This window comes from Nerophis ophidion, linkage group LG28, assembly GCF_033978795.1.
Source record: "Nerophis ophidion isolate RoL-2023_Sa linkage group LG28, RoL_Noph_v1.0, whole genome shotgun sequence".
Lineage (NCBI taxonomy): Eukaryota > Metazoa > Chordata > Actinopteri > Syngnathiformes > Syngnathidae > Nerophis > Nerophis ophidion.
The window spans coordinates 22,168,053-22,196,014 of NC_084638.1; the positions used below are offsets into that span (position 1 = coordinate 22,168,053).

At 41.5% G+C, this 27,962-nt stretch overlaps 1 protein-coding gene and 1 pseudogene across 1 annotated transcript in view; one reads left to right on the top strand and one right to left on the bottom strand.

The window, feature by feature from the left end:
- LOC133545191 (LIM/homeobox protein Lhx8-like) overlaps positions 1–300 on the bottom strand; it is a 21,555-nt gene extending 21,255 nt beyond the window's left edge. The window contains exon 1 of the mRNA XM_061890567.1: positions 233–300. Within this exon, the coding sequence (XP_061746551.1) occupies positions 233–259 (27 nt within the window). The 5' untranslated portion in view covers positions 260–300. The remainder of the gene's footprint in view (positions 1–232) is intronic.
- A 25,854-nt stretch (positions 301–26,154) lies between these two features.
- Positions 26,155–27,962, top strand: LOC133544935 (general transcription factor II-I repeat domain-containing protein 2-like; annotated as a pseudogene).

Below are 27,962 nucleotides of genomic sequence, written 5' to 3' on the forward strand. Positions count from 1 at the left end.
ATACATACTGTATATATATATATATATATATATATATACAGATCTGTATATATATATATATATATATATATATATATATATATATATATATATATATATATAGATATATATATATATATATCTATATATATATATATATATATATATATATATATATATATATATATCTATATATATATATATATATATATATATATATATATATATACATATATGATGGATGTTGACTTACCGCGCTGCAGGAGATAGACTTTTGCATTTTGCAGGATGGTAGACGACAACTCCGATGGTTTTGTTGTTCTCTCATTCCAGTTTGTGTCAACCCACTCTTAGAACTCAGTTACGCCTCATCTTAAAGCTCCGCCCACCTCCCTTCATTAACATTCAACAACCACCTTCTCCGATGTACATTACTAAAATACGCAAACTAACATAGATATGCTAACATATGACATTTAGATATTATTTATTTGTTCATATGTATATATCTGTAACATTATACATATATGTAAATATATATAAATACATATATATATATATATATATATATATATATATATATATATATATATATATATATATATATATATATATATATATATATATATATATATATATATGTGTATGTATATATATCCATCCATCCATCCATCTATCTTCTTCCGCTTATCCGAGGTCGGGTCGCGGGGGCAACAGCCTAAGCAGGGAGACCCAGACTTCCCTTTCCCCAGCCCCTTTGTCTAGCTCTTCCTGAGGGATCCCGAGGCGTTCTCAGGCCAGCCGGGAGACATAGTCTTCCCAACGTGTCCTGGGTCTCCCCTGTGGCCTCCTACCGGTTGGACGTGCCCTAAACACCTCCCTAGGGAGGCGTTCGGGCGGCATCCTGACCAGATGCCCGAACCACCTCATCTGGCTCCTCTCGATGTGGAGGAGCAGTGGCTTTACTTTGAGTTCCTCCCGGATGGCAGAGCTTCTCACCCTATCTCTAAGAGAGAGCCCCGCCACACGGCGGAGGAAACTCATTTCAGCCGCTTGTACCTGTGATCTTATCCTTTCGGTCATGACCCAAAGCTCATGACCATAGGTGAGGATGGGAACGTAGATCGACCGGTAAATTGAGAGCTTTGCCTTCCGGCTCAGCTCCTTCTTCACCACAACGGATCGGTACAACGTCCGCATTACTGAAGACGCCGCACCGATCCGCCTATCAATCTAACGATCAACTCTTCCCCCACTCGTGAACAAGACTCCTAGGTACTTGAACTCCTCCACTTGGGGCAGGGTCTCCTCCCCAACCCGGAGATGGCATTCCACTCATTTCCGGGCGAGAACCATGGACTCGGACTTGGAGGTGCTGATTCTCATTGCGGTCGCTTCACACTCGGCTGCGAACCAATCCAGTGAGAGATGAAGATTCCGGTCAGATGAAGCCATCAGGACCACATCATCTGCAAAAAGCAGAGACCTAATCCTGCGGTCACCAAACCGGAACCCCTCGACGCCCTGACTGCGCCTAGAAATTCTGTCCACAAAAGTTATGAACAGAATCGGTGACAAAGGACAGCCTTGGCGGTGCCCAACCCTCACTGGAAATGTGTTCGACTTACTGCCGGCAATGCGGACCAAGCTCTGGCACTGATCGTACAGGGAGCGGACCGCCACAATAAGACAGGCCGATACCCCATACTCTCTGAGCACTACCCACAAGACTTCCCGAGGAACATGGTCGAATGCCTTCTCCAAGTCCACAAAGCACATGTAGACTGGTTGGGCAAACTCCCATGCACCCTCAAGAACCCTGCCGAGAGTATAGAGCTGGTCCACAGTTCCACGACCAGAACGAAAACCACACTGTTCCTCCTGAATCCGAGGTTCGACTATCCGGCGTAGCCTCCTCTCCAGTACACCTGAATAAACCTTACCGGGAAGACTGAGGAGTGTGATCCCACGATAGTTGGAACACACCCTCCGGTCCCCCTTCTTAAAGAGAGGAACCACCACCCCGGTCTGCCAATCCAGACGTACCGCCCCCGATGTCCACGCGATGCTGCAGAGTCTTGTCAACCAAGACAGCCCCACAGCATTCAGAGCCTTGAGGAATTCCGGGCGGACCTCATCCACCCCTGGGGCCTTGCCACCAAGGAGCTTTTTAACTACCTCAGCGACCTCAGCCCCAGAAATAGGAGAGTCCACCACAGATTCCCCAGGCACTGCTTCCTCATAGGAAGACGTGTTGGTGGGATTGAGAAGGTCTTCGAAGTATTCCTTCCACCTATCCACAACATCCGCAGTTGAGATCAGCAGAACACCATCCGCACCATACACGGTGTTGATAGTGCACTGCTTCCCCTTCCTGAGGCGGCGGACGGTGGTCCAGAATCGCTTCGAAGCCGTCCGGAAGTCGTTTTCCATGGATTCCCCGAACTCCTCCCATGTCCGAGTTTTTGCCTCCGCGACCGCTGAAGCTGCACACCGCTTGGCCTGTCGGTACCTGTCCACTGCCTCCGGAGTCCTATGAGCCAAAAGGACCCGATAGGATTCCTTCTTCAGTTGGTGTCTTCAGTTGGTGTCCACCAAGGGGTTTTAGGATTTCCGCCCCGACAATCACCAACTACCTTGCGGCCACAGCTCCGATCAGCCGCCTCGACAATAGAGGTGCGGAACATGGTCCACTCGGACTCAATGTCCAGCACCTCCCTCGTGACATGTTCAAAGTTCTTCCGGAGGTGGGAATTGAAACTTTCTCTGACAGGAGACTCTGCCAGACGATCCCAGCAGACCCTCACAATGCGTTTGGGCCTCCCAGGTCTGTCCGGCATCCTCCCCCACCATCGCAGCCAACTCACTACCAGGTGGTGTTCGGTAGAAAGCTCCGCCCCTCTCTTCACCCGAGTGTCCAAAACATAAGGCCGCAAATCCGATGACACAACTAGAAAGTCGATCATGGAACTGCGGCCTAGGGTGTCCTGGTGCCAAGTGCACATATGGACACCCTTATGTTTGAACATGGTGTTTGTTATGGACAAACTGTGACGAGCACAAAAGTCCAATAACAAAACACCACTCGGGTTCAGATCCGGGCGGCCATTCTTCCCAATCACGCCTCTCCAGGTTTCACTGTCGTTGCCAACGTGAGCGATGAAGTCCCCCAGTAGGACCCAAAAAGGGTGGGTACTCTGAACTGCTGTTTGGTGCATAAGCACAAACAACAGTCAGGACCCGTCCCCCCACCCGAAGGTGGAGGGAGGCTACCCTTTCGTCCACCGGGTTGAACTCCAACGTGCAGGCTTTGAGCCGGGGGGCAACAAGAATTGACACCCCAGCCCGTCGCCTCTCACTGCCGGCAACGCCAGAGTGGAAGAGGGTCCAGTCCCTCTCGAGAGAAGTGGTTCCAGAGCCCTTGCTGTGCGTCGAAGTGAGTCCGACTATATCCAGCCGGAATTTCTCGACTTTGCGCACTAGCTCAGACTCTTTCCCCCCCAGTGACGTGACGTTCCACGTCCCAAGAGCTAGCTTCTGTAGCCGAGAATCGGACCGCCAAGTGCCCTGCCTTCGGCTGCCGCCCAGCTCACATCACACCCGACCTCTATGGCCCCTGCTATGGGTGGTGAGCCCATTGGAGGGGTGACCCACGTTGCCTCTTCGGGCTGTGCTCGGCCAGGCCCCCATGGGAACAGGCCCGGCCACCAGGCGCTAGCCATCGTGCCCCACCTCTGGGCCTGGCTCCAGAGGGAGGCCCCGGTGACCCGCGTCCGGGCGAGGGAAATCTGGGTCCATGTTTTTTCTTCTTCATAGAGGTCTTCGAGCTGCTCTTTGTCTGATCCCTCACTTAAAACCTGTTTGCCTTGGGAGACCCTACCAGGGGGCATAAAGCCCCCGGACAACATAGCTCCTAGGATCATTGGGACACGCAAACTCCTCTACCACGATAAGGTGGCAGCTCAGAGAGGAGTATGTATATATATATATATATATATATATATATATATATATATATATATATATGTAAATATATATATATATATATATATATATATATATATATATATATATATATATACATCCATCCATTTCCTACCGCTTATTCCCTTTTGAGGTCACGGAGGGCGCTGGTGACTATCTCAGCTTCAATCGGCGGAAGGCGGGTTTACACCCTGGACAAGTCGTTACCTCATCGCAGGGCCAACACAGATATACAGACAACATTCACACTCACATTCACACACTAGGGCCGATGAGGTGGCAACTTATCCAGGGTGTACCCCGCCTTCTGCCCTAATGCAGCTGAGATAGGCTCCAGTACCCCCCGTGACCTCAAAAGGGACAAGCGGTAGAAAATGGATGGATGGAGATATATTTATTTGTATATATATATATATATATATATATATATATATATATATATATATATATATATATGAGCCTATATGCCTATATATATATATACATGAATATTTATGATATATATATATATATATATATATATATATATATATATATATATATATATATATATATATATATATGTGTGCGTATGTGTGTGTATGTATGTATGTATGTACGTATGTATATATATAGCCAACAAATTTCATATAAAGTTGCCAGAATATGAATATGATCTCAATGGTCAGACATTGATGTCCGCACTCAAGTGATTTTTAAGAATCTGCTGCAAAAATGTGAGTCCCTCACAAGTTGTTTGAACTGAACTCGCGGGCCACCAGTTGAAAAGCCCATATGAAGAAAAAGAAAGAACCGAAGAAGGAACCTTAAGAAACACCACTAGTATATACTGCATGAGAAGTATACAAGCTCCAACAACAGCTTTCTTATGTAATTCACATTACGGTAAACAACTGCCAAAAAGAAGAGGACATAAAGGGGTGCCCTGAGGAATGCCTCAATTATGTAAATCACAAGTTTGGTTAGATTTTAAAGCAAGGATCTGCCAGTGTGTTTCCGCTTGTCCAAGCTCCTCTATACCACAGGAGCACTCAGGTAATTTTAGGAATCTCCCCGGTTTTCAAATGAACCTGTGGTGTCAATCCCATGATGGATTTGACCCAGGGCCGCCAGTTGAATAATATTGCACTATAGTTTATTCATTATATTCTGTTCGAAATAAACTCAACTTGGCTAAACCAAGACAAACAATTTGGAACAATACGTTAGCGACTTAGCGTCCTGACCAGTGATAATATCAATTGACATGTGGAGGGCCGGAAAACTCCGGGCTGGTGGGGAGATCCTGCCCCAAGTGGAGGAGTTCTTGTACCTCGGAGTCTAGTTTGCGAGGGAGGGAAGAATGGATCGTGAGATCGACAGGAAGATCGGTGCGGCGTCTGCAGTGATGAGGACCCTGAGTGGGTCCGTTGTGGTGAAGAAGGAGCTTAGCCAGAAGGCAAAGCTTTCAACTTACTAGTCGATCTAGGTTCCTGGCCTCAAATATGGTTCTGAGCTTTGAGCCATGCCCGAAAGGACAAGAACAGGTATGAATTTCCTCCATTGGGAGATAGAGAAGCTCTGTTGTTCGGGAGGAGCTCAGATAAAGTGGTTCGGACATCTGGTTGGGATGCCCTGCGGACGCCTCCTTTGGGTGGTGTTTCGGGCACATCAGACTAGTAGGAGACCATTGAGAAGACCCAGGACACGTTGGGGAGACTATGTCTCCCAGCTGGCCTGGGAACGCCTTGGAGCTGGACGAAGTGGTAGAGAGGGAAGTCTGGGCTTCTCTGCTTAGGCTGCTGCCCCTGCGACACGAACTTGGATCAGCAGAAGATGATGGATGGATGTAGGAAGCCTTCATTGAAAACCTTATACTACTCAAATCTCATGGGCCAGAGACGCTGGTCAGCCAGCATGAGAGTGCGGGGCACGGTGGGGTTCATTTGAATTTTAGAAGACAGTGACCCAAAAGAGCTGTTTTCGTAAGTGCGCTAAAAGTGGATTAAAAGCGTAATTTCAACCCTTTTTTATCTTTCTTAATGTGTTCCGCTAAGGATTTGTTTGTCCGTTTGATTGTTTGACTCCATTGTCACGTCATTCAACAGAACCATTATCTCCTGGTGCGTGTCGTGTCCCTGGCTCTGGTCCACTTCCTGCTCCCTTAGCTTTTGAGGAAGCCTTCTGCCCATTACGAGGGTTGGTCGTACACTCTTTTGAAGTTACACGCTAGCGACTGTTAGCAACCAGAACTTTTCAAGGAGTTAGTCCCTTAGCCCAACCGGTCTTCAAGACAGTCATGTCAATATGCATACTAATAATGGCGGTTGGGAAAAGAGCCCGAATAGTCAAGAACTTCAAAGTAGGGCTCTTTTTGGTTTGTCCACACAGAAAATGACATAGTAGGTTTTATGTTTTATTAAAAAATAAGACAACACCAACTTGTTGCATGGGTTTAGTAACACTACTGCCAGCACCTCAACAACTCACACAGTGTTTTTGTTTTGTTTTGTTTTTTTACAGATAAATAAATAAAAACAATAAATAAAGTAATTAATGAATACATAAATTAATAAATGTGTTAATCAATAAACCCAATGAATGAATAAACACATCAATACATATAATAATAAATGAACAAATACATGAATAATATAGTTAATTAATAAAAACAATCATCAAATAATTAATAAATGATTTAATCAATTAATGTATTTATTAACAAAACAATGGATGTATACACAAATGAGCACATGAAAAAATAATGAATAGATAAATGAATACATTTAATGTATTAGTTCATTATTATTTAGTGTTTTTAAACCAAATAATACATAGACAAATTAATAAAAAAACACATGAATAAATACAGGAATACATGAATACATGAATTATATAATACACGGATGAATGAATGAATGGAGAGTTAATTGATGAAAACAATAAATAAGTAATCAAATGAGTAAATAAATAAATGTATTAATTAGTTAATTTGTAAAAACAATGGATAAATAAATACATGAATGAATACATTAATGAATTTTTTTTTTAAATAAATAAATGAATTAAATAGTTAATTACAAAAACAATGACTAAATGAAAAATCAATAAATAAATCAATAAATAAACAATATCATGTTTGCAACAGTATTTCAATTAATAAAAACAATTATATAAAAATATGGCATGACAGAAAAAAAAGGACAACCGACAGGCTTAATGCAACAGCCTTAATTGTAAGTAATTAACTCAGGGGTGCCCAAAGTCGGGACCAGGAGCAAAATTTTGCCCTCGGAGTCCCTTGATATGGCCCGCCAAAGGATGACTTCCCAAGTTTAACACACACATACTGACTTCTTTCAAGCTCACTAGGGACATCCCCATTAAATATTAATATGGGATATTAGTCTGATACCAGCATTGGATGATATCAACTAGCATCTAAAATGTGCGATACAAGCAGTCCTGCAGTTTGTTTACTTGTGTGTGATATCATGTACAAGACAAGCAATCCTGCAGCGGATTTACTGGTGTGTGATATCACGTGCCATAAAAGCAGTCCTGCTGCATGTTTACTTGTGTGTGCTATCATGTGCGATACAAGCAGTCCTGCATCGTGTTTATTTGTGCAAAGTTGAACAGTTAACATCTAAATGTTCTCCAATAAGACGATGACTTCTGTTTTGTTTGATTCCCCGTTTTACTGCCGCGTTACAGACACCGTTTGGAAACATTCAAGGTATGTAAATAAACATTCACAAAATATTTCTGTGTAAACAACTCATTTTAAAACGTATATATCTGCCGCTTATAGTCCAGTGCGGCTTATATGTGGAACAATGTTTCCTTCTAAAATTTACAGGGTCCGGTTTATATAGTCTGGAATATGGTTCTTTGATCATTCTAATTATGTATTGTTACTGTTTTTCCCCCATGTTTACACTGTGCAGTGTTCACTATCCTTATAGGGCAAAACAAGTGTGTGATTACTGCGGTCAAAGGTAAATAGTACATCATAAGTCAGTTATTGTGGGCTTGGCTTCCTCTCTTCAACCACAAACATCCAACTATTTGACAAACATTTCATTGTTTTGGTTGTTTTGAAGCTTGGTCGTGACATTGTGTGTACTGCTAATCATTTAAATGAACATTTATTAAAGTGCCGGCACAAAGGATCTTGGGATATACACGGCTAAATAAGGATCATTTTCAAGAACACTTTGAGCTAATGCAGTGGTTCTCAATTATCGAATGTTACCCCCCAACCCCCACTCGCTACACTCCCCCCCCCCCCCCCCCTCCACCTGTCCCTTGTTACTATAAATAGCATATTTTCTCACAAAATTGCTTAAGTACACCTCTGCATGACATTGTATCTTTATTAACATTAAAGAAAACAAATATACAAAATATATAAAGGTACACTTGCAACAAATAATAACTTTGTTAACATTGTTTATTTAGTCTGTAACAGAAAATATTTATTCTTCCGGTAATCTGAAGTCATTTCATGTGTTTAATAAGGACCCAATCCAAACAACCTTTCTCACTCGTGACATAACAAAACAATTTATATACATGTAATTACCTACATACATATCCATGTAGCTATATATATATATATATATATATATATATATATATATATATATATATGTATATATATATCCATCCATTTTCTACCTCTTATTACCTTTTGGGGTCACGGGGGGCGCTGGCGTCTATCTCAGCTACAATCGGGCGCAAGGCGGAGTACACCCTGGACAAGTCGCCAACTCATCGCAGGGCCAATACAGATAGAGAGACAACATTCACACTCACATTCACACACTAGGGCCAATTTAATGTTGCCAATCAACCTATCCCAAGGTGCATGTCTTTGGAAGTGGGAGGAAGCCGGAGTTCCCGGAGGGAACCCACGCATTCACGGGGAGGACATGCAAATTCCACACAGAAAGATCCCGAGCCCGGTATTGTACCCAGGACTACTCAGGACCTTGGTATTGTGAGGCAGACGCACTAACTCCTCTGTCGCGGTGCTGCCCCTACATACACATTATATATATATATATATATATATATATATATATATATATATATATTTATATATATATATGAGTGGATATACATACATACACACATATATATATGTGTGTAAGTATATCCACTATATATATATAATTTTTTGTCCCACTGTATGTATATGTATATATATATATATATATATATATATATATATATATATACACATATATATGTATATATATATGTGTGTGTATATATATATATATATATATATATACATACATATATATAATATTATATATATATTTATATATATACATACATATATATACATACATATATAATATTATATGTATATATATATGTATATATATATGAGTGGATATACATACATACACACACACATATATATATATATACACACATATATATATATATATATATATATATATATATATATATTTCAATGAATTCTCAGAGTTCTTTGCTGATCTAGTGACACACGCCGATAATATAATCATGATGGGGGACTTTAATATCCATATGAATACCCCATTGGACCCACCGTGCGTAGCGCTCCAGACTATAATTGATAGCTGTGGTCTCACACAAATAATAAATGAACCCACGCATCGCAACGGTAATACGATAGACCTAGTGCTTGCCAGGGGTATCACCGTTTCCAAAGTTACGATACTCCCGTATACTAATGTATTGTCCGATCATTACCTTATAAAATTCGAGGTTCAGACGCATGTTCGTCAAACTAATAATAATAATAACTGCTATAGCAGCCGCAACATTAATACGGCCACAACGACAACTCTTGCTGACCTACTGCCCTCGGTAATGGCACCATTCCCAAATTATGTGGGCTCTATTGATAACCTCACTAACAACTTTAACGACGCCCTGCGCGAAACCATTGATAACATAGCACCGCTAAAGTTAAAAAAGGCTCCAAAAAAGCGCACCCCGTGGTTTACAGAAGAAACTAGAGCTCAGAAATTATTATGTAGAAAGCTGGAACGCAAATGGCGCACGACTAAACTTGAGGTGCACCATCAAGCATGGAGTGATGGTTTAATAACTTATAAACGCATGCTTACCTTAGCTAAAGCTAAATATTACTCAAATCTCAGCCACCGTAATAAAAACGATCCTAAATTTTTGTTTAGTACGGTAGCATCGCTAACCCAACAAGGGACCCCTTCCAGTAGCTCAACCCACTCAGCTGATGACTTTATGCAATTCTTTAGTAAGAAAATTGAAGTTATTAGAAAGGAGATTAAAGACAATGCGTCCCAGCTACAACGGGGTTCTATTAACACTGACACGATGGTATATACGGCGGATACTGCCCTCCAAAATAGTTTCTCTCGTTTTGAGGAAATAACATTAGAGGAATTGTTACAACGTGTAAATGGAATAAAACAAACAACATGTTTACTTGACCCTCTTCCTGGGAAACTGATCAAGGAGTTCTTTGTATTATTAGGTCCATCAGTGCTAAATATTATAAACTTATCACTCTCCTCGGGCACTGTTCCCTTAGCATTCAAAAAAGCGGTTATTCATCCTCTTCTTAAAAGACCTAACGTCGATCCTGACCTCATGGTAAACTACCGACCGGTGTCTCACCTTCCCTTTATTTCAAAAATCCTCGAAAAAATTGTTGCGGAGCAGTTAAATGAACACTTAGGGTCTAACAATCTATGTGAAACCTTTCAATCCGGTTTCAGGGCAAATCACTCCACGGAGACAGCCCTCGCAAAAATGACTAATGATCTATTGCTAACGATGGATTCTGATGCGTCATCTATGTTGCTGCTCCTCGATCTTAGCGCTGCTTTCGATACCGTCGATCATAATATTTTATTAGAACGTATCAAAACACGAATTGGTATGTCAGACTTAGCCCTGTCTTGGTTTAACTCTTATCTTACTGATAGGATGCAATGTGTCTCCCATAACAATGTGACCTCGGACTACGTTAAGGTAACGTGTGGAGTTCCCCAGGGTTCGGTCCTTGGCCCTGCACTCTTCAGCATCTACATGCTGCCGCTAGGTGACATCATACGCAAATACGGTGTTAGCTTTCACTGTTATGCTGATGACACCCAACTCTACATGCCCCTAAAGCTGACCAACACGCCGGATTGTAGTCAGCTGGAGGCGTGTCTTAATGAAATTAAACAATGGATGTGGTCCTGATGGCTTTATCCGGCCAGGATTTTTATTTTTGTTGTCCTGTCCAGCTTCTCAGGCTAATCATATAGTTTATCATATTTCCTTGAATAGGTGTAATATGTAATATACACCTGCCTTGAATTACTGCCGGGTCAAATTCGCTCCCCAAATTTATAAGCGCATGCTTACTTTTACCGCTGGGTCAAATTTGTGACGTAACGGGTGACGCTTCCCCCCGCTGCCATTTTCAAAATGATGGAGGAGTTTATTTTTGCTTTTACTATGTGTAAACCAGGGGTGTTGTTCCACAGTCATACAGATCACACTGATGGTTGTGATATAAAACAACTTTAACACTCTTACAAAAATGCGCCACACTCTGTGAACTCACACCAAACAAGAATAACAAACACATTTCGGTAGAACATTGGCTCTGTAACACATTATAAACACAACATAAGAATTACCCAAAATGCCATGCATCCAAGACTCTTGGCTATATTATACACCCCCGCTAGCACCAAACCCTGTCACTTCTTCATGAAAGAAGTGAAACATAAACAGAATGTAAACTAAAAGCGATAGACAAAGCTAGGTATACGGGCAAACCTGTGAGATGCACGAGCCAAACTGGAGAGTTTGCAAGGGACGAGAATAGGATGCATGCAATGAGCAACAGCAGTAACCACAAAGTTCCGGCGCTCACAGGCCGTCAGCACCAAGGGTATATAGGCCACTCTAATCAACCTCAGGTGTGGGTGTTTGCCCAGCACCCGCTGCACGCCATACTGTGGACGAGAGGGAGAGTAAATATGGTGTGCAAAATATATACAGAAAAGAGCAAGGAAAATACATCTTACCACAGTCACGGTCATTCAATGTTGGTTTCCGGCCATGCTGCTTACGTGGAGTGATTTCTCGAGATTCTCTGAACCTTTTGATGATATTATGGACCGTAGATGTTGAAATCCATAAATTTCTTGCAATTGCACTTTGAGAAACGTTGTTCTTAAACTCTTTGACTATTTGCTCACGCAGTTGTGGACTAAGGGGTGTACCTCGCCCCATCCTTTCTTCTGAAAGACTGAGCATTTTTTGGGAAGCTATTTTTAATACCCAATCATGGTACCCACCTGTTCCAATTACCCTACACACCTGTGGGATGTTCCAAATAAGTGTTTGATGAGCATTCCCCAACTTTATCAGTATTTATTGCCACCTTTCCCGACTTCTTTGTCACATGTTGCTGTCATCAAATTCTAAAGTTAATGATTATTTGCGGAAAAAAAAAAAGTTGATCAATTTTAACATCAAATATGTTGTCTTTGTAGCATATTCAACTGAATATGGGTTGAAAATGATTTGCAAATCATTGTATCCCGTTTATATTTACATCTAACACAATTTCCCAACTCATATGGAAATGGGGTTTGTATATATATATATATATATATATATATATACATATATATATATATATATATATATATATATATATACATATATATATATATATATATATATATATATATATATATATATATATATATATATATATATATATATATATATATATATATATCACCTCCGCTCCTCCACCATGTTTACCTCCGCTCGTTTCCCAGAATAACCTGTCACTCCACAGCCACTGTTTGCAAACTTCCTCCAATAGCGTGACTGCGCTGTGTCGGGGGCGGGAGCTCAATTAAAACAGGATAGAAGGAGGAAAACAAGATGTGACTGAGAGGTGGTTTTCACAAAGGACAGGAAACTGGGAGACATGTCGAAGAGAACCACATTGAAGTTCCACATGCATTTTAAAAGCCAGAAGAAATACAGGAAGGCGACGTTAAGGGAGAAAAAAAAGGAGAAAATGAAAACATCAAGATATTCCTCCATTACCTTTGAAATGTGTCCCTGGACATGTGAGCGATTACGTATGTCAACAATGTGCGTGCATTGATGGACAACCTGCTGAAAGCTTGCTGGAACAAAAGTGGCTCCAAACTTTTGTGTCTACTGACAGAAAGTTGGATATCAAAGTTTAATTTAGTCATCTTAGCTCCTCAACTACATGACTAATGATTCTATTCTACTGATCAGTATAATATCTGGAGCTGAATCAGTCAATACCGTTTAAGATGCCCGTTTTTCATGCACCGGGTTTTTTTTTTAGCAGTATTGCTAAATGCTACCAAACTATGAATAATAATAAAGCAACCTGCTTTTTGACAACGTTTTTGCAATGTTGTGCATTACCTAGTAAAGGGAAGTTGCTATTTTCTTTTCTATGTTTTAATGCAGTAAATAAACACTACCAGGAGTCAGCTAACAATGCAGGTAATGGAAATGTGATCTATTCCGCCTAAAAATCCCTCTATAGAACGTCCAACAACGTTTTATTTACATTTAAATTAAATTAAATTTACACTTTCACCAAGTGTATACTTTTAATTTCTAGTCAAAATATGTAAACAAACTTGATACAAGTCCCATATCCCTGTCATTCTTTAGTGAGACATAAAACCTTGTTTTTCGGCAATAGACCGGGTGTTCTTCAAACTTTTTGACTTGAGGGCAGTGTTGGGCTAAAATAATTTGGCTAGGAGCCGCAAGCCGACTGGAATTTATGGACATGCATTGAATTTATGCAACAATTTATATATTTACATATCCATCCATCCATCCATCCATCCATCCATCCATTTTTCTACCGCTTTTGGGGTCACGGGGGGCGCTGGTGCCTATCTCAGCTACAATCGGGTGGAAGGCGTTATACACCCTGGACAAGTTGCCAACATACATACATACATACACACATATATATATATATATATCCATCCATCCATCCATTTTCTACCGCTTATTCCCTTTCAGGGTCGCGGGGGGCGCTGGCGCCTATCTCAGCTACAATTGGGCGGAAGGCAGGGTACACCCTGGACAAGTTGCCAACATACATACATACATACACATATATATATATATATATATATATATATATATACATATATATATATATATATATATATATATATATATATGGTCTACAAGTTTTAAAAGCTGAGCGATAAACAGATCCAGCATGTAGCAGTATTGCTAAATGGTACCAAACTATGAATAAACATTTTTAAAAATCCCTTACTGTACAATGTCTGCTCTGCCTGTGATCCTGACTGATGGGATGTTTATAACTTTCAGCATAAAACTTGTGTTCCCTGTTTAGTCGATGAATTCATCACAACTCTCACGATGTCTTTGGGATCTTAGTTGAGCATCAAAAGTGACCAACTTCTCAGCTTTTGGCCATGACTTTCTACTAAACTAGTAAGATGTATGATTTATAAACTAGCACAAACTTTGACCAACTCACAGGTGTTGCAGCAGCTCAGAATGTCCATTGCTATAGTGCATTACCTTGTGATCCAATTGTTACTAAAAGTAGTTCCTCTGCAACTACTCGGTTAATACGCAGGTCATGACATGTAAATGGAGTGTGTTGGCGGTTTTTGGAGAAAACTTGATATATAAAATATGTGTGTGTGTATATATATATAAAATACAGTATATATATGTATATATATACGTATATATATATATACCAAATATATATGTATATATATACATATATATATACCAAACGTATCATAAGTGAGACAACAGTATTTTTTTCCCTAAGAGGCCTGACGTATCAGATCAGATGCATTACACGTATAATCCACATGAGGGCAGTAATTGACATAACAGAATGATCCCACAAGATTGCCGCAAAGATGAAACCAGAGACACCTGAATTTTGAAAAGAAACTTAGCCAAATATGAAGAGGATAAGGTAAAAAAAAAGTTTTTTTCCTTACTGACACATCAGTATGAACAGATAATCTGTTGTTGCAATGTGAAATTACTTAATATTTTATCATATATTTTATGTTAAGACTGTTTTGAAAATTTGGTCCTGTGATGAGGTGACGACTTGTCCAGGGTGTACTCCGCCTTCCGCCCGATTGTAGCTGAGATAGGCACCAGCGCCCCCCGCGATCCCAAAGGGAATAAGCGGTAGGAAATGGATGGATGGATGGATGGACATCATTGGTTGGTTGGGACATTATTCACAATCCAATGTTGACTATTGAGGATTCGCACCTACTTTGTGGACGCCGTCTGCTCCACATTCCTAGTAAGTGTTTTTGCTGTGTTCCAGAATTTTGTTTCCTTCATAGTCTGTCTGTTCAGAGCATTTCCCTGTTACCCTCGCTTTTTTTTTTGTTTTATCAATAAATACCCTATTTTTTTTTACTGCAAGTTGCCACCTCGTTTGTCTGCATTTTAAAATCACTATAACCTCCGGCGTCTTCCTCTACGCCATGGGTGTCAAACTCTGACCCGCGGGCCATATTTGGCCCGCCGTGTAATTTGATTTGGCCCTTGAGGTAATATCAAATTAAGATTAGAGCTGGCCCGCCGGTATTATACAGCGGCGATGCCTCTGTAACACTGCATTCACCGCTGAGTCTCACTATTTTCCCGGGAGACTCCCAAAGTTCAGTGCACCTCCCGAAAATCTCCCGGGGCAACCATTCGTCTGAATTTCTCCCGATTTCCACCCGGACAACAATATCGGGGACGTGCCCTAAAGGCACTGCTTATAGCGTACGTTTTTTCCGCCATACAAACAACGTGCCGGCCCAGTCACATAAAATTTGCGATTTTAACATACACCAGTGAATTCAAGGCATACTTGATTAACTGAGGGTGGCCGTATAAACAACTTTAACACTTTTACAAATATGTTCCACACTGTGAAGCCACCCCAAACAAGAATTACAAACACATCTCGGGAGAACATCCGCACCGTAGCACAACATAAACTCAACAGAAGAAATACCCAGAACCCATTGCAGCACTAACTCTTCCGGGACGCTACAATATATATCCCTGCCACCACCAAACCCTGCTCCCCCATATTTTATTTAAATTTTATCTGATATGCCATTGATATTTTTTAATCATTATTATTATAATTTGAAACTTGATTTTGCATGTGACTATAAAGTTATATAAGCCTTGCTTGTTTAATACTCAATGCGAAACTTGTTTGGGTCCCTATTAAAAGTTTAATTTGTTCAACCTTGGCCCGCGGCTTTGTTCAGTTTTAAATTTTGGCCCACTCTGTATTTGAGTTTGACACCCCTGTTCTACGCATTGCTTGATAAAAACATGATTAAATAAAAATCCAGCTTGTCTGATTTTCTTTCATATTTTTCTAAAACTGTATCTTGAAAAACAAAAACTTATTTTTATTAATCCATCCATCCATCCATTTTCTACCGCTTATTCCCTTTCGGGGTTGCGGGGGGCGCTGGCGCCTATCTCAGCTACAATCGGGCGGAAGGCAGGGTACACCCTGGACAAGTCGCCACCTCATCGCAGGGCCAACACAGATAGACAGACAACATTCACACTCACATTCACACACTAGGGCCAATTTAGTGTTGCCAATCAACCTATCCCCAGGTGCATGTCTTTGGAAGTGGGAGGAAGCCGGAGTACCCAGAGGGAACCCACGCATTCACGGGGAGAACATGCAAACTCCACACGGAAAGATCCCGAGCCTGGATTTGAACCCAGGACTGCAGGAACTTCGTATTGTGAGGCAGACGCACTAACCCCTCTGCCACCGTGAAGCCCCCATTTTTTAGTACTGATAATACAATATAATATTTTAGTACTGATATTATATATTTTAAAATGTGTTTGATTTCTACAAAAGGTAATATCAGATTAATGGTATAATATTTACTATGTATTTTCAGGACAAGACCGTATGTTTACATTTCCTTTTGTAGAATTGATATGCTAACTGAAATATTTCTACAAGACAGGAAACATGATGGCTTGTAATATTCGATGCATTGAGTTGTTAAAAGGTTTTTTTGTGTGTTTATTGCTGCTGCAAGTTAATAATAAAATGTGCAAATACAAAGAATTTACAACAAACTTTGAATTATTGCGAGTGCAACTGTACATGTAATTAGTAGTATTTGTGTGTACATTGACAAGATAGTCCCACTAAAATAATGCAGTTCATGACAGTCCCCTTGTGGACAGTTGGTGCTCTTGCAACATTGTGGACTCCAACCTGGGCTAAATACGTCTTCCTTTTGCATCTCCGTGATTTTGTGCTCATTCTTCTGGTTCTCCTTTACAAAAATGCCAGTCAGGCGCTCTCGCCAGCCAACCCTCTTGTTTACCCAGCATGCTTTGTGGCGGGAAGATGTGGGTGTCGTTTTGGAACGAGAGAGGCAGATTTGGGTTTAGAATGTGTGTGACTTTTTATTTTTGTTTAGCACTGTGAGTGGAGATGAGAACTGATTACATTTTTCTAGTTCTGATTCCACTTTCAATTATGCTTAATGATTTGTTTCTTTGTTGGTTGTCTTATTGATTCTTATTTTGGGAAAAAAAAGAACAGGTGTCTTGATTGAACCTTTTTTAATTTAGAGGTAACATAACCAAGCAGACAGAAGACATTGATACAACATTGAGAACTTGTTGAATTAGGTCCTGACATTGAGCAACTCAAACATAACGTTGAAACAACATGCTTTTTGACAACGTTTAATCAATGTTGTGTTCTGACGTTGATTTGACCTTTGAAATTTGGTCATTTTCCAACCAATATTCTTTAGCACAAATATAACGCTGAAACAACATGCTTTTTGACGTTTATTCAATGTTGGGTTCTGACGTTGATTTCACCATTGAATTCTAAGTAATTTTTCAACCAATATTTTACAACACAAATACAATGTTGAAACAACCTGCTTTTTGACAACGTTTTTGCAATGTTGATTTCTGACATTGATTTGACCATTGAAGTTTGGTCATTTCCCAACCAATATTCTTCAACACAAATACAACGTTGAAACAACATGCTTTTGGACGTATATTCAATGTCGGGTTCTGATGTGGATTTGACCATTGAATTTTAAGTCATTTTTCAATTAGTATTCTATAACACAAATGCAACATTGTAACAACATGCTTTTTGACAACGTTTTTGCAATGTGGATTGCTGACATTGATTTGACCATTGAATTTTGGTCATTTCCCAACTAATATTCTACAACACAAATACAACTTTGAAACGGCATGCTTTTTGAAGTTTATTTAATGTCAGGTTCTAACGTTGATTTGACCATTGAAATTTGTTCATTTTCCAACCAACATTCTGCAACACAAATGCAACGTTGAAACAGCATGCTTTTTGACGTTTATTCAATGTCAGGTTTTAACGTTGATTTGACCATTGAAATTTGTTCATTTTCCAACCAATATTCTGCAACACAAATGCAACGTTGAAACAGCATTCTTTTTGATGTTTATTCAATCCCAAGTTCTAACGTTGATTTGACCATTGAAATGTGTTCATTTTCCAACCAATATTCTGCAACACAAATGCAACGTTGAAACAGCATGCTTTTTGACATTTATTCAATGTCAGGTTCCAATGTTGATTTGACCATTGAAATTTGTTCGTTTCCCAACCAATATTCCACAAGACAAATGCAACATTTAAACAACATGCTTTTTGACGACGTTTCATCAATGTCGGGCTCTGTCGTTGATTTCACCGTTGAATTTTGCTCATTTTCCAACCAATATTCTACAACAAAAATACAATGTTGAAACAACAGGATTTTTGATAATGTTTAATCAATGTTGGGCTCGAACGTCGATTTGACTGTTGAATTTTGGTCATTTCCCAACCAATATTCGATAACACAAATACAACGTTCGAAACATCATGATTTTTGACAACATTGATTTGACCATTGAAAATATCGTTGTACATCAACTTTGATTCAGTTTACAAATACAACTATTTTTGCAACATTGTTTCAAAGTACATGTATGTTTAATCAACATTATATCAATGTCTTGTGCCTGCTGGGAACCTTACAAATTCAACAATGAGGTCTTAAGAGACACAGCATAGAAAAAAAAAACTTTTTTTGAAAATTAATATTGTTTGTCGTCTCCCAAGTTAATTTAAAGGTGAAACCAAAGAAACTAGAATACCGTGCAAAGGTCTGTTTAGATTTAGAAACTAATATAATGCCGGCTCATAACTTGCAACACAACATATTTCAAGGCTTCCTTAGATTTTGTTTTGATGTACATGGTTTACCGAATTGAAAATCTCAGAAAATGTGGTGTTTTCAAAAACTGAAGGCCATGATTCTGAAAATAACAATAAATAATGAACATACCTCAGTTTGCACGTAATTAGTTCATAACAAATTTTACTATTTTTACTTTTTGAAGTTGAATTGCCAAAATTAATGAACTATTGCACAATATTCAATTTGTGTTTTGTTTCCGTTGTATAATTAAAACTGGTTGGAGGAAAAAATGCAACTTTTTTCTGACTACAATTGAACATTCACCTACCAAAAATTAGGAGCACTGTGGCAAATGGGCATGAGCCTTTGACCAGACCAATGAGAAGCTTAATGTAGATGTGAAGTGGAGATATTACTGCCAGTCTCGAAGCCAGTCGTAATCCGCCTCTCGTCATGTTTATCTAAATGAAAAGGCATTGATTTCAATTTAACAGGTGATAACAGCTTTGACAATGAGGCAAATGGCGCGAACATGATAGGCGGAGTTAATTAGTACCTTGTGATGCTTGGGTTGCATGATGGCGATATTTGGCATGTTCCCAGAAATGCAGACAACCCGAGGAAGGTAGTGTGCAGGTAAAAATAAGTTTAATCCAGTGATCAAAAATAAACAAAAGATGAGTGCCGCTTGAAAGGGCATGGAATCATAGGGAAGGCTATGCCATACCAAACTACAACTTACAGGCTACAAAACAACATAACAGAATGCTGGAGCACAGCAAAGACGTACATGCAGAGAAGTGCGGCAGGAGAAGCGTCTACATGGATAAACATTCATTAAGTCCCGACTAGCACCAACATTTGCATTTGCATATCACATTGCAGGTAAAAATGAGCACTTTGTACTATGTACTTTGTGCGTATGCGTTGGCACACACACAAAGTACTTACAAACAGAAACGGTGTGGGGACAGAAAAGGGAGAATGGGCACATTTTGGCTGAAAAACTACAGATAAAGAAGCTTTAAACACTGAAGCACAGCTGTGCAAGAGGTGCTTAGTTCTTGCTCTTGTCCACTCACAGTCTGATGTATTTGAGCTACTTTTAAATTACTAATCCACACCTCCACTGTGACAAATAACATTTCTTACTAGTATTATCCCTGCAGGATGAGGAATAGCTAACTATGCTTCACTCCAAACCGTAGGAGGATACAATAGCTAACCGCGAACACCAAGCTAGCGCTCCTGAATGTAAAAAAAATGCCAAAGGTGGGTCGACACAGACATCGACTGTAGGGATACCAAATACAAGAGTCGTATATAGTTGATACTACAATAATTACATCTATATTTTTTATTATTACAAAATCTTTTGTAATTTTTCATTGTTTATAAAGTCAGGAAATACTTCCCTGGATGCGGGAGAACATTAAGTATGACAAATGTATGAACCTGTAACTCCTTGAATCCGTATGTGTCTTTTGAGAGGATTGCGCCCCGCTATTTGAGAAGCCAAACCTGACATGACTTCCGATTTTATTTCTATTTTCTAACGAAAAACCCTCTATTTTTCACCCCCCTCAGTTAGGCATTCGGGTCCTGTGCCTCCTCCTCTTGCTTTAACCCAGACACCCCCTGCACAGCCTCAGCCCAAATCCCCCTAAAAGGTCCACACTCGCCCCTCTAAATCTCCTTTGATTTAGCTCCACCCCCTGGATTGTTCATCATCTCTGACTGTCAGTGAAGCCTCCAATCCTCCCCTGGAAAACTTTCCAGACTTTATTTCAGATAAACCGTAGGAAACGTCTTGGGACTTTTCCGTAATATAGATGTTTTGTAGATGTTTTTACATGTGTTTTTGGACATGTACTGTATTTGCCACGTATTACTGTGCCAATCCCGATGCTAAGCTCCAGCACTGCAGGGGTGTGTTCCTTATGTAGGTCATTATCACACAGATGAGGACCACTGGAAACTCCTCTGGATTGGTTCACAGATCTCTGGCATCTGCTGTGTGGCCTAATTCATACACTGTATAAATTGACATGATGTTTGTGCACACATGCAGTTACAGTAAATGTTACCTTAGTAAATCAGTATGATGTCACTGCATTGAGAGACATATGCTCCTCGACCAGGGGGCCCAAAATTTTCCCACTGAGGGCCACACACTGACAAGTCAAAGGATGCGGGTATTATTTTGGTAGTTTAAAACCTTCAAAACCATCCATCCATCTTCTTTTTGCTTATCCGAGGTCGGGTCGCGGAGGCAGTTGCCTAAGCAGGGAAGCCCAGACTTTTCTTCCCTCAGCCACTTCATCCAGCTCTTCCCTGGGGATCCCGAGGCATTCCCAGGCCAGCCGGGAGACATAGTCTTCCCAACGTGTCCTGGGTCTTCCTCGTGGCCTCCTACCAGTTGGACGTGCCCTAAACACCTCCCTAGGGAGGCGTTCGGGTGGCATCCTGACCAGGTGCCCGAACCACATCATCTGTCTCCTCTCGGTGTGGAGGAGCAGCGGCTTTACTTTGAGCTCCCCCCGGATGGCAGAGCTTCTCACTCTATCTCTAAGGGAGAGCCCCGCCAACCAACAGAGGAAACTCATTTCGGCCGGTTGTACCCGTGATCTTGTCCTTTCGGTCATAACCCAAAGCTCATGACCATAGGTGAGGATGGGAATGTAGATCGACCGGTAAATTGAGAGCTTTGCCTTCCGGCTCAGCTCATTTTCACCACAACGGATCGATACAACGTCCGCATTACTGAAGATGCCACACCGATCCGCCTGTCAATCTCACGATCCACTCTTCCCTCACTCGTGAACAAGACTCCGAGGTACTTGAACTCCTCCACTTGGGGCAGGGTCTCCTCCCCAACACAGAGATGGCCCTCCACCCTTTTCTGGACGAGAACCATGGACTCGGACTTGGAGGTGCTGATTCTCATCCCGGTCACTTCACACTCGGCCTGGAACCGATCCAGTGAGAGCTGAAGATCCTGGCCAGATGAAGCCATCAGGACCACATCATCTGCAAAAAGCAGAGACCTAATTCTGCAGCCACCAAACTGGATCACCTCAACGCCTTGACTGCGCTTAGAAATTCTGTCCATAAAAGTTCTGAACAGAATCGGTGACAAAGGGCAGCCTTGGCGGAGTCCAACCCTCACTGGAAATGTTTCCGACTTACTGCCGGCAATGCTGAACAAACAGAGAGCGAACAGCCACAATCAGACAGTTCGATACCCCATACTGTCTGAGCACTCCCCACAGGACTTCCCGAGGGACACGGTCGAATGCCTTCTCCAAGTTCACAAAGCACATGTAAACTGGTTGGGCAAACTCCCATGCACCCTCAAGGATCCTGCCAAGAGTAAAGAGCTGGTCCACAGTTCCACGACCAGAACGAAAACCACACTGTTCCTCCTGAATCAGAGGTTCGACTATCCTGTGTAGCATCCTCTCCAGTACACCTGAATAAACCTTACCGGGAAGGCTGAGGAGTGTGATCCCACAATAGTTGGAACACACCCTCCGGTCCCCCTTCTTAAAGAGAGGAACCACCACCCTGGTCTGCCAATCCAGAGGTACGGCCCCCGATGTCCATACGATGCTGCAGAGTCTTGTCAACCAAAACAGTCCCACAGCATCCAGAACCTTAAAGAACTCAGGGCGGATCTTATCCACCCCTGGGGCCTTGCCACCGAGGACCTTTTTAACTACCTCAGCAACGTCAGGCCCAGAAAAAGGAGAGTCACCACAGAATTCCCCAGGCAGTGCTTCCTCATTGGAAGACGTGTTAGTGGGATTGAGGAGGTCTTCAAAGTATTCCCTCCACCGATCCACAACATCCGCAGTCCAGGTCGGCAGAACACCATCTGCACCATACATTGCTTCCCCTTTCTGAGGCGGCGGATGGTCGTCCAGAATCGCTTCAAAGCCGTTCGGAAGTTGTTTTCCATGGCTTCCCCAAATTTCTCCCATGTCCAAGTTTTTCCTTTCACGACCGCTGAAGCTGCACACCGCTTGGCCTGTCAGTACCTGTCCACTGTCTCCGGAGTCCTATGAGCCAAAAGGACCCGATAGGGCGGGGGGTACTAGGATGACGGGGGATGCAAAACAATAACAGTGCAATACTTTTTCATAACATGGTCACTACTGCCTAGTTTCTCTTGTTATATTCTTATTTTACTGTTATATTTTTATTCACATTGTTGCTTTTTATTTTCATTCTTATTGTAAAATTTTTTATTTTGTTTCCATTTAAAACCCCATTGTTTACTTTTTACTTTTTAAATTGATCTCAACTCTGTACACTACTGCTGGAATCTTAATTTTCCTGAAAGAACTCTCCTGAAGGAATCAATAAAGTACTATACATCTATCTATTAGAGATGCGCGGATATACAATTATATCATCCGCCACCGCATCACTAGAGTCATCATCCACCCACACCATTTTATCAAAGCCAAAGTGGCCGTCCGTTGTTATATATCAACCCCACCCCCACCCCAAGACCCTCCCGACCCCCCCGTACGTCGGTAAGGTGGGTGGGGTTGGGGGCGCGGGGGTGTAAAATATATTCAGGAAGAATCATGCATGCAAAGGATTCTGGGTATTTGTTGTGTTGCATTTATGTTGTGTTACTGTGAGGATGTTCTCCCAAAATGTTTGTCATTCTTGTTTCGTGTGGCTTCACAGCGTGGCGCATATTAGTAAGAGTGTTAAAATTGTTTATATCACAACCATCAGTGTACTCTGTATCACCCAGTATGCCTTTCAATCTTGTATGTGTTGCTAGAATGCGAAGCATTTTGAACATGTTGTAGAAAGCGTCTAAGGCGATGGCTTCATAGCACGCCCTTGATCTCGTTGTCTAGATGTCCACCAGCAGATTTTCGTGAGAATATTTGAGGATCCTTTTGACTTCTTTACTTTATAACACGGGCCAAAATGGCTCTTGGAATGTTAAAGGCTACAGATTCCTGAACCATGTATATTAAATATTTCTGTATGGTTGTATGTATATACACATGGAAGTATATACATAAAAAACTGTATTTTCCTTTTGAAGAAAATATGTTCATACTTGGTTAATAACCAGGTCATGAGATGTTAATGGAGTGTTGTGCGCGGTTTTTTGGGGGAAGCTTTATGGGTGGAATAGGTGACACCTATTAACTAAATTATTAGCTAATAAGAAACTAATGCACAAGTAATGTTTCTTTTTAATCATTTTCTAATGTACAAACATGAAAAGACATATGTGTTTTAATTGTGAATGATAGGCAAAATCCAAAAAATCTGTGTGCCATAACACCATCTTTTGTAAGATGTTCTAGATATATTTGGAATACATACAATCCAAGAGAAAGATCTGTTTGAACAAAGGTCATAAATAGCAAATTTATTTTCTCAGGCTCTACTAGCAATCCACTTAGAACTATTCATGGACTATTAGATATTTATGAATCTATTGCAAGAATGTGGGAGATTTAAAGGATTCAACACAAGTTCAGCCAATTATTCCAAAAAAACATGTGAGAACTTGACAAAAAAAGGACTGTCGTTTGGGTGGATTGGTACAATGTTGGCCTTGACTTTACTAACTTTGTGGACAATAAACAACATTCAGTGTACCAGTGTACCATTGTAACTCATGGTTTTGACTTTTATTTATTCACATCAATGCATTATGGGTTCACAGCGACCAGCTTTGTACACATCTACAATCTGGGTATGTCTTTTACACAGTACCATTAGTCAAAGTAGCCTTGGATATAGCTGTCACTAATTACTGCCCACCTTGGTTCCCCCTAATCCCCTGAAGTCCCTAAGAGTCTACCCATGCCACGTCCAAAAGCTCTATCAGCAATAATAGTATGACCTTATACTTTTAATTCACAATAGCCTATTAAAAAATGGCGAAGAAAATTGCTTCAAAGAGATTCCTTCCGGAATTGTGGCACATCAGAGTGGATTCGCCTATAGACTAACTCCCTGTCAACAATACACAACTGCCTCTAGAGCATGGGTGTCAAACTCTGGCCCGCGGCCCGCCGAGTAATTTCATTTGGCCCTTGAGGCAATATCAAATTAACATTAGAGATGGCCCGCCGGATTTATACAGAGGCGGTGCCGCTGTAACACCGCATTCACCGCTAACATATTTGTCAACCCTCCCAATTTCTCTTGAGACTCATCTATTTTGATGATGTGCCTTATAGGCATTGTCTTTAGTGTCCTGTCCAAACCCAGTCCCAAAATATATGCCGCTTTTAAACACACCTAAGCGCACACGCACGGCTGCAAGACATACTTAGTCCACAGCCATACAGATCATACTGACGGTGGCCATAAAACATTTTTTGATACCGTTTCAATTATGCGCCACACTGTGAACCCACACCAAACAAGAATGGCAAACACATTTTGGGAGAACACCCGCACCTTAACACAACATAAACACAACATAAACACAACAGAACAAATACCCAGAACCCTTTGCAGTACTAACTCTTCCGGGATGCTACAATATACACTATACCACCAACACCCCCCGCACCCCCTACCCCAACCCCACCCACCTCAACCCCCCCCACCTACCACCTCAACCCGCCGCGCGCGCCCCCATCTCCCGAATTTGGAGGTCTCAATGTTGGCAAGTGTGCTAATACTACAAATCCCATAATGCTCTGCGGCTGTTTTGGCGTGCCAGCCATGCTCTCTCCTCTGGGTCAGTAGCGATCCGCGTTCTTGCACCACGCTTCGGCTGAAAGCTAGCCGGCTCACCCCGCCTCCCCGTGCCTCTCTCCCAGACGTGCTGCGGCCTCATTCTACAACTGTCAGTGTCACCGTGTTACCCCTACCAAAAATGGCGAAAAGGAAGAGCGAAAACAGAACTTTTCTGGACAGATGGGAGACATAATATCTGTTTGTATATGTAAAAGACAGACCTGTTTGTCTCGTTTGTGGAGCCAACATGTCGGTAACTAAGGAGTACAACATTAGGCGACACTATGAAACGAAACACCACGACGAGTACAAGGAACTGGACACGACTCAAAGGAGCCAGAAAATAGAGGAGATGAAAAGAGGTTTGCTTTCACAACAGTATATGTTCAAAAAAGCCACAGCACAAAATGAGGCTGCTGTAAAGGCAAGTTATATTGCGGCAAAAGAAATCGCCAAATCAACCCGACCCTTTAATGAGGGAGAGTTTGATAAAAAGTGCATGCTGAAAGTTTATGACCAAGTGTGCCCAGAAAAAAAGCAGGCATTTTCAAACGCAAGCCTGTGCAGGAACACAATAGTTGAGCACACATGTGATCTTGTCACCAATCTGCATGACCAGGTGATGGAAAAGGGAAAATATTTTGTTTCTTTTTCCCTTGCTGTGGACGAGAGCACTGACGCGTCTGATACTGTGCAGCTGTCAGTCTTCATCCGCGGTATCGACTCAAATATGTGTGTTACGGGGGAGCTTTTGGGATTTAAATCCATGCATGGCACAACCACAGGGAAGGAAATATTTGAGGAGGTTTGCAAATCTGTAACTGAAATAAACCTGCCGTGGGATAAACTCGTGGGATCAACCACTGATGGTGCGCCAGCGATGAGTGGTAAAAAGAATGGACTGGTGGGCAGGATTTGTGAAAAGATGCTGGAAGAGAACTGTGCAGTCATACATACACACATACATACATAACTCTGCATCATACATCAAGAGTCACTGTGTGCTAAAGCCCTAAAGATGAAACATGTCATGACCACAACAACAAAAGTTGTTAACTTTATATGAGCCAAAGGTCTGAATCACCGCCAGTTTATTTCTTTTCTGGACGATTTGGTTCGAAACAGACAGACATACCGTATCACACAGAGGTGAGATGGTTGAGCCGCGGAAAAGTATTAGACAGATTTCGAGCTGCGTGAAGAAATATGTCAGTTTCTGCAAAGCAAAGGGAAGGGAAGGACATGGCAGACCTCCGGGAGCAAAAGTTTCTGTGTGAGCTGGCCTTTCTGTGTGACATCTCAAGGCATCTTGATGCGCTGAACCTGCAGCTGCAGGGGCGGGGCCGCATCATCACAGATATGTACTTGTCAGTGAGAGCTTTTAAAACTAAACTCTGCCTGTCAACTGCTGCAAGGAAACCTTGGCCATTTCCCCTGCTGCCAAACCATAAAAACGCAGCTCTCTACCGCTGTGTCCGCACATTTTGGTGAAAAACTCAGTGTACTCGGCGTTGAGTTTAGCCGGCGATTTGGCGACTTTGATGGTCAGAAGTGTAAATTTGAACTGCTTAGTAATCCGTTTGCAGTTGACGTGGAAAAAGCACCAATTAACCTCCAAATGGAGCTGATTTGAACTCCAGTGTTATAACACGCTGAAGTCAAAGTATGATGCAGTTGGCGCCACACACTTGCCACAACTCATCCCTGACACAATGTCTCAGCTCCGCACCCAAGCTGCTCACTTGCTCTCCATGTTCGGCAGCACGTATCTATGTGAGCAACTTTAGTCCTCAATGAAGATGACGAAAACGTCTCAGGATACGTCTCACTGATGAACACCTTCTGTCAATAGTGAAGGTGGCCTCAGCTCAAAGCCTGAGCCCCGACATTAATAAACTAGCATCGAAGAAAAAAGGCCAGGTATCTGGCTTGGGCACATCAGATTAG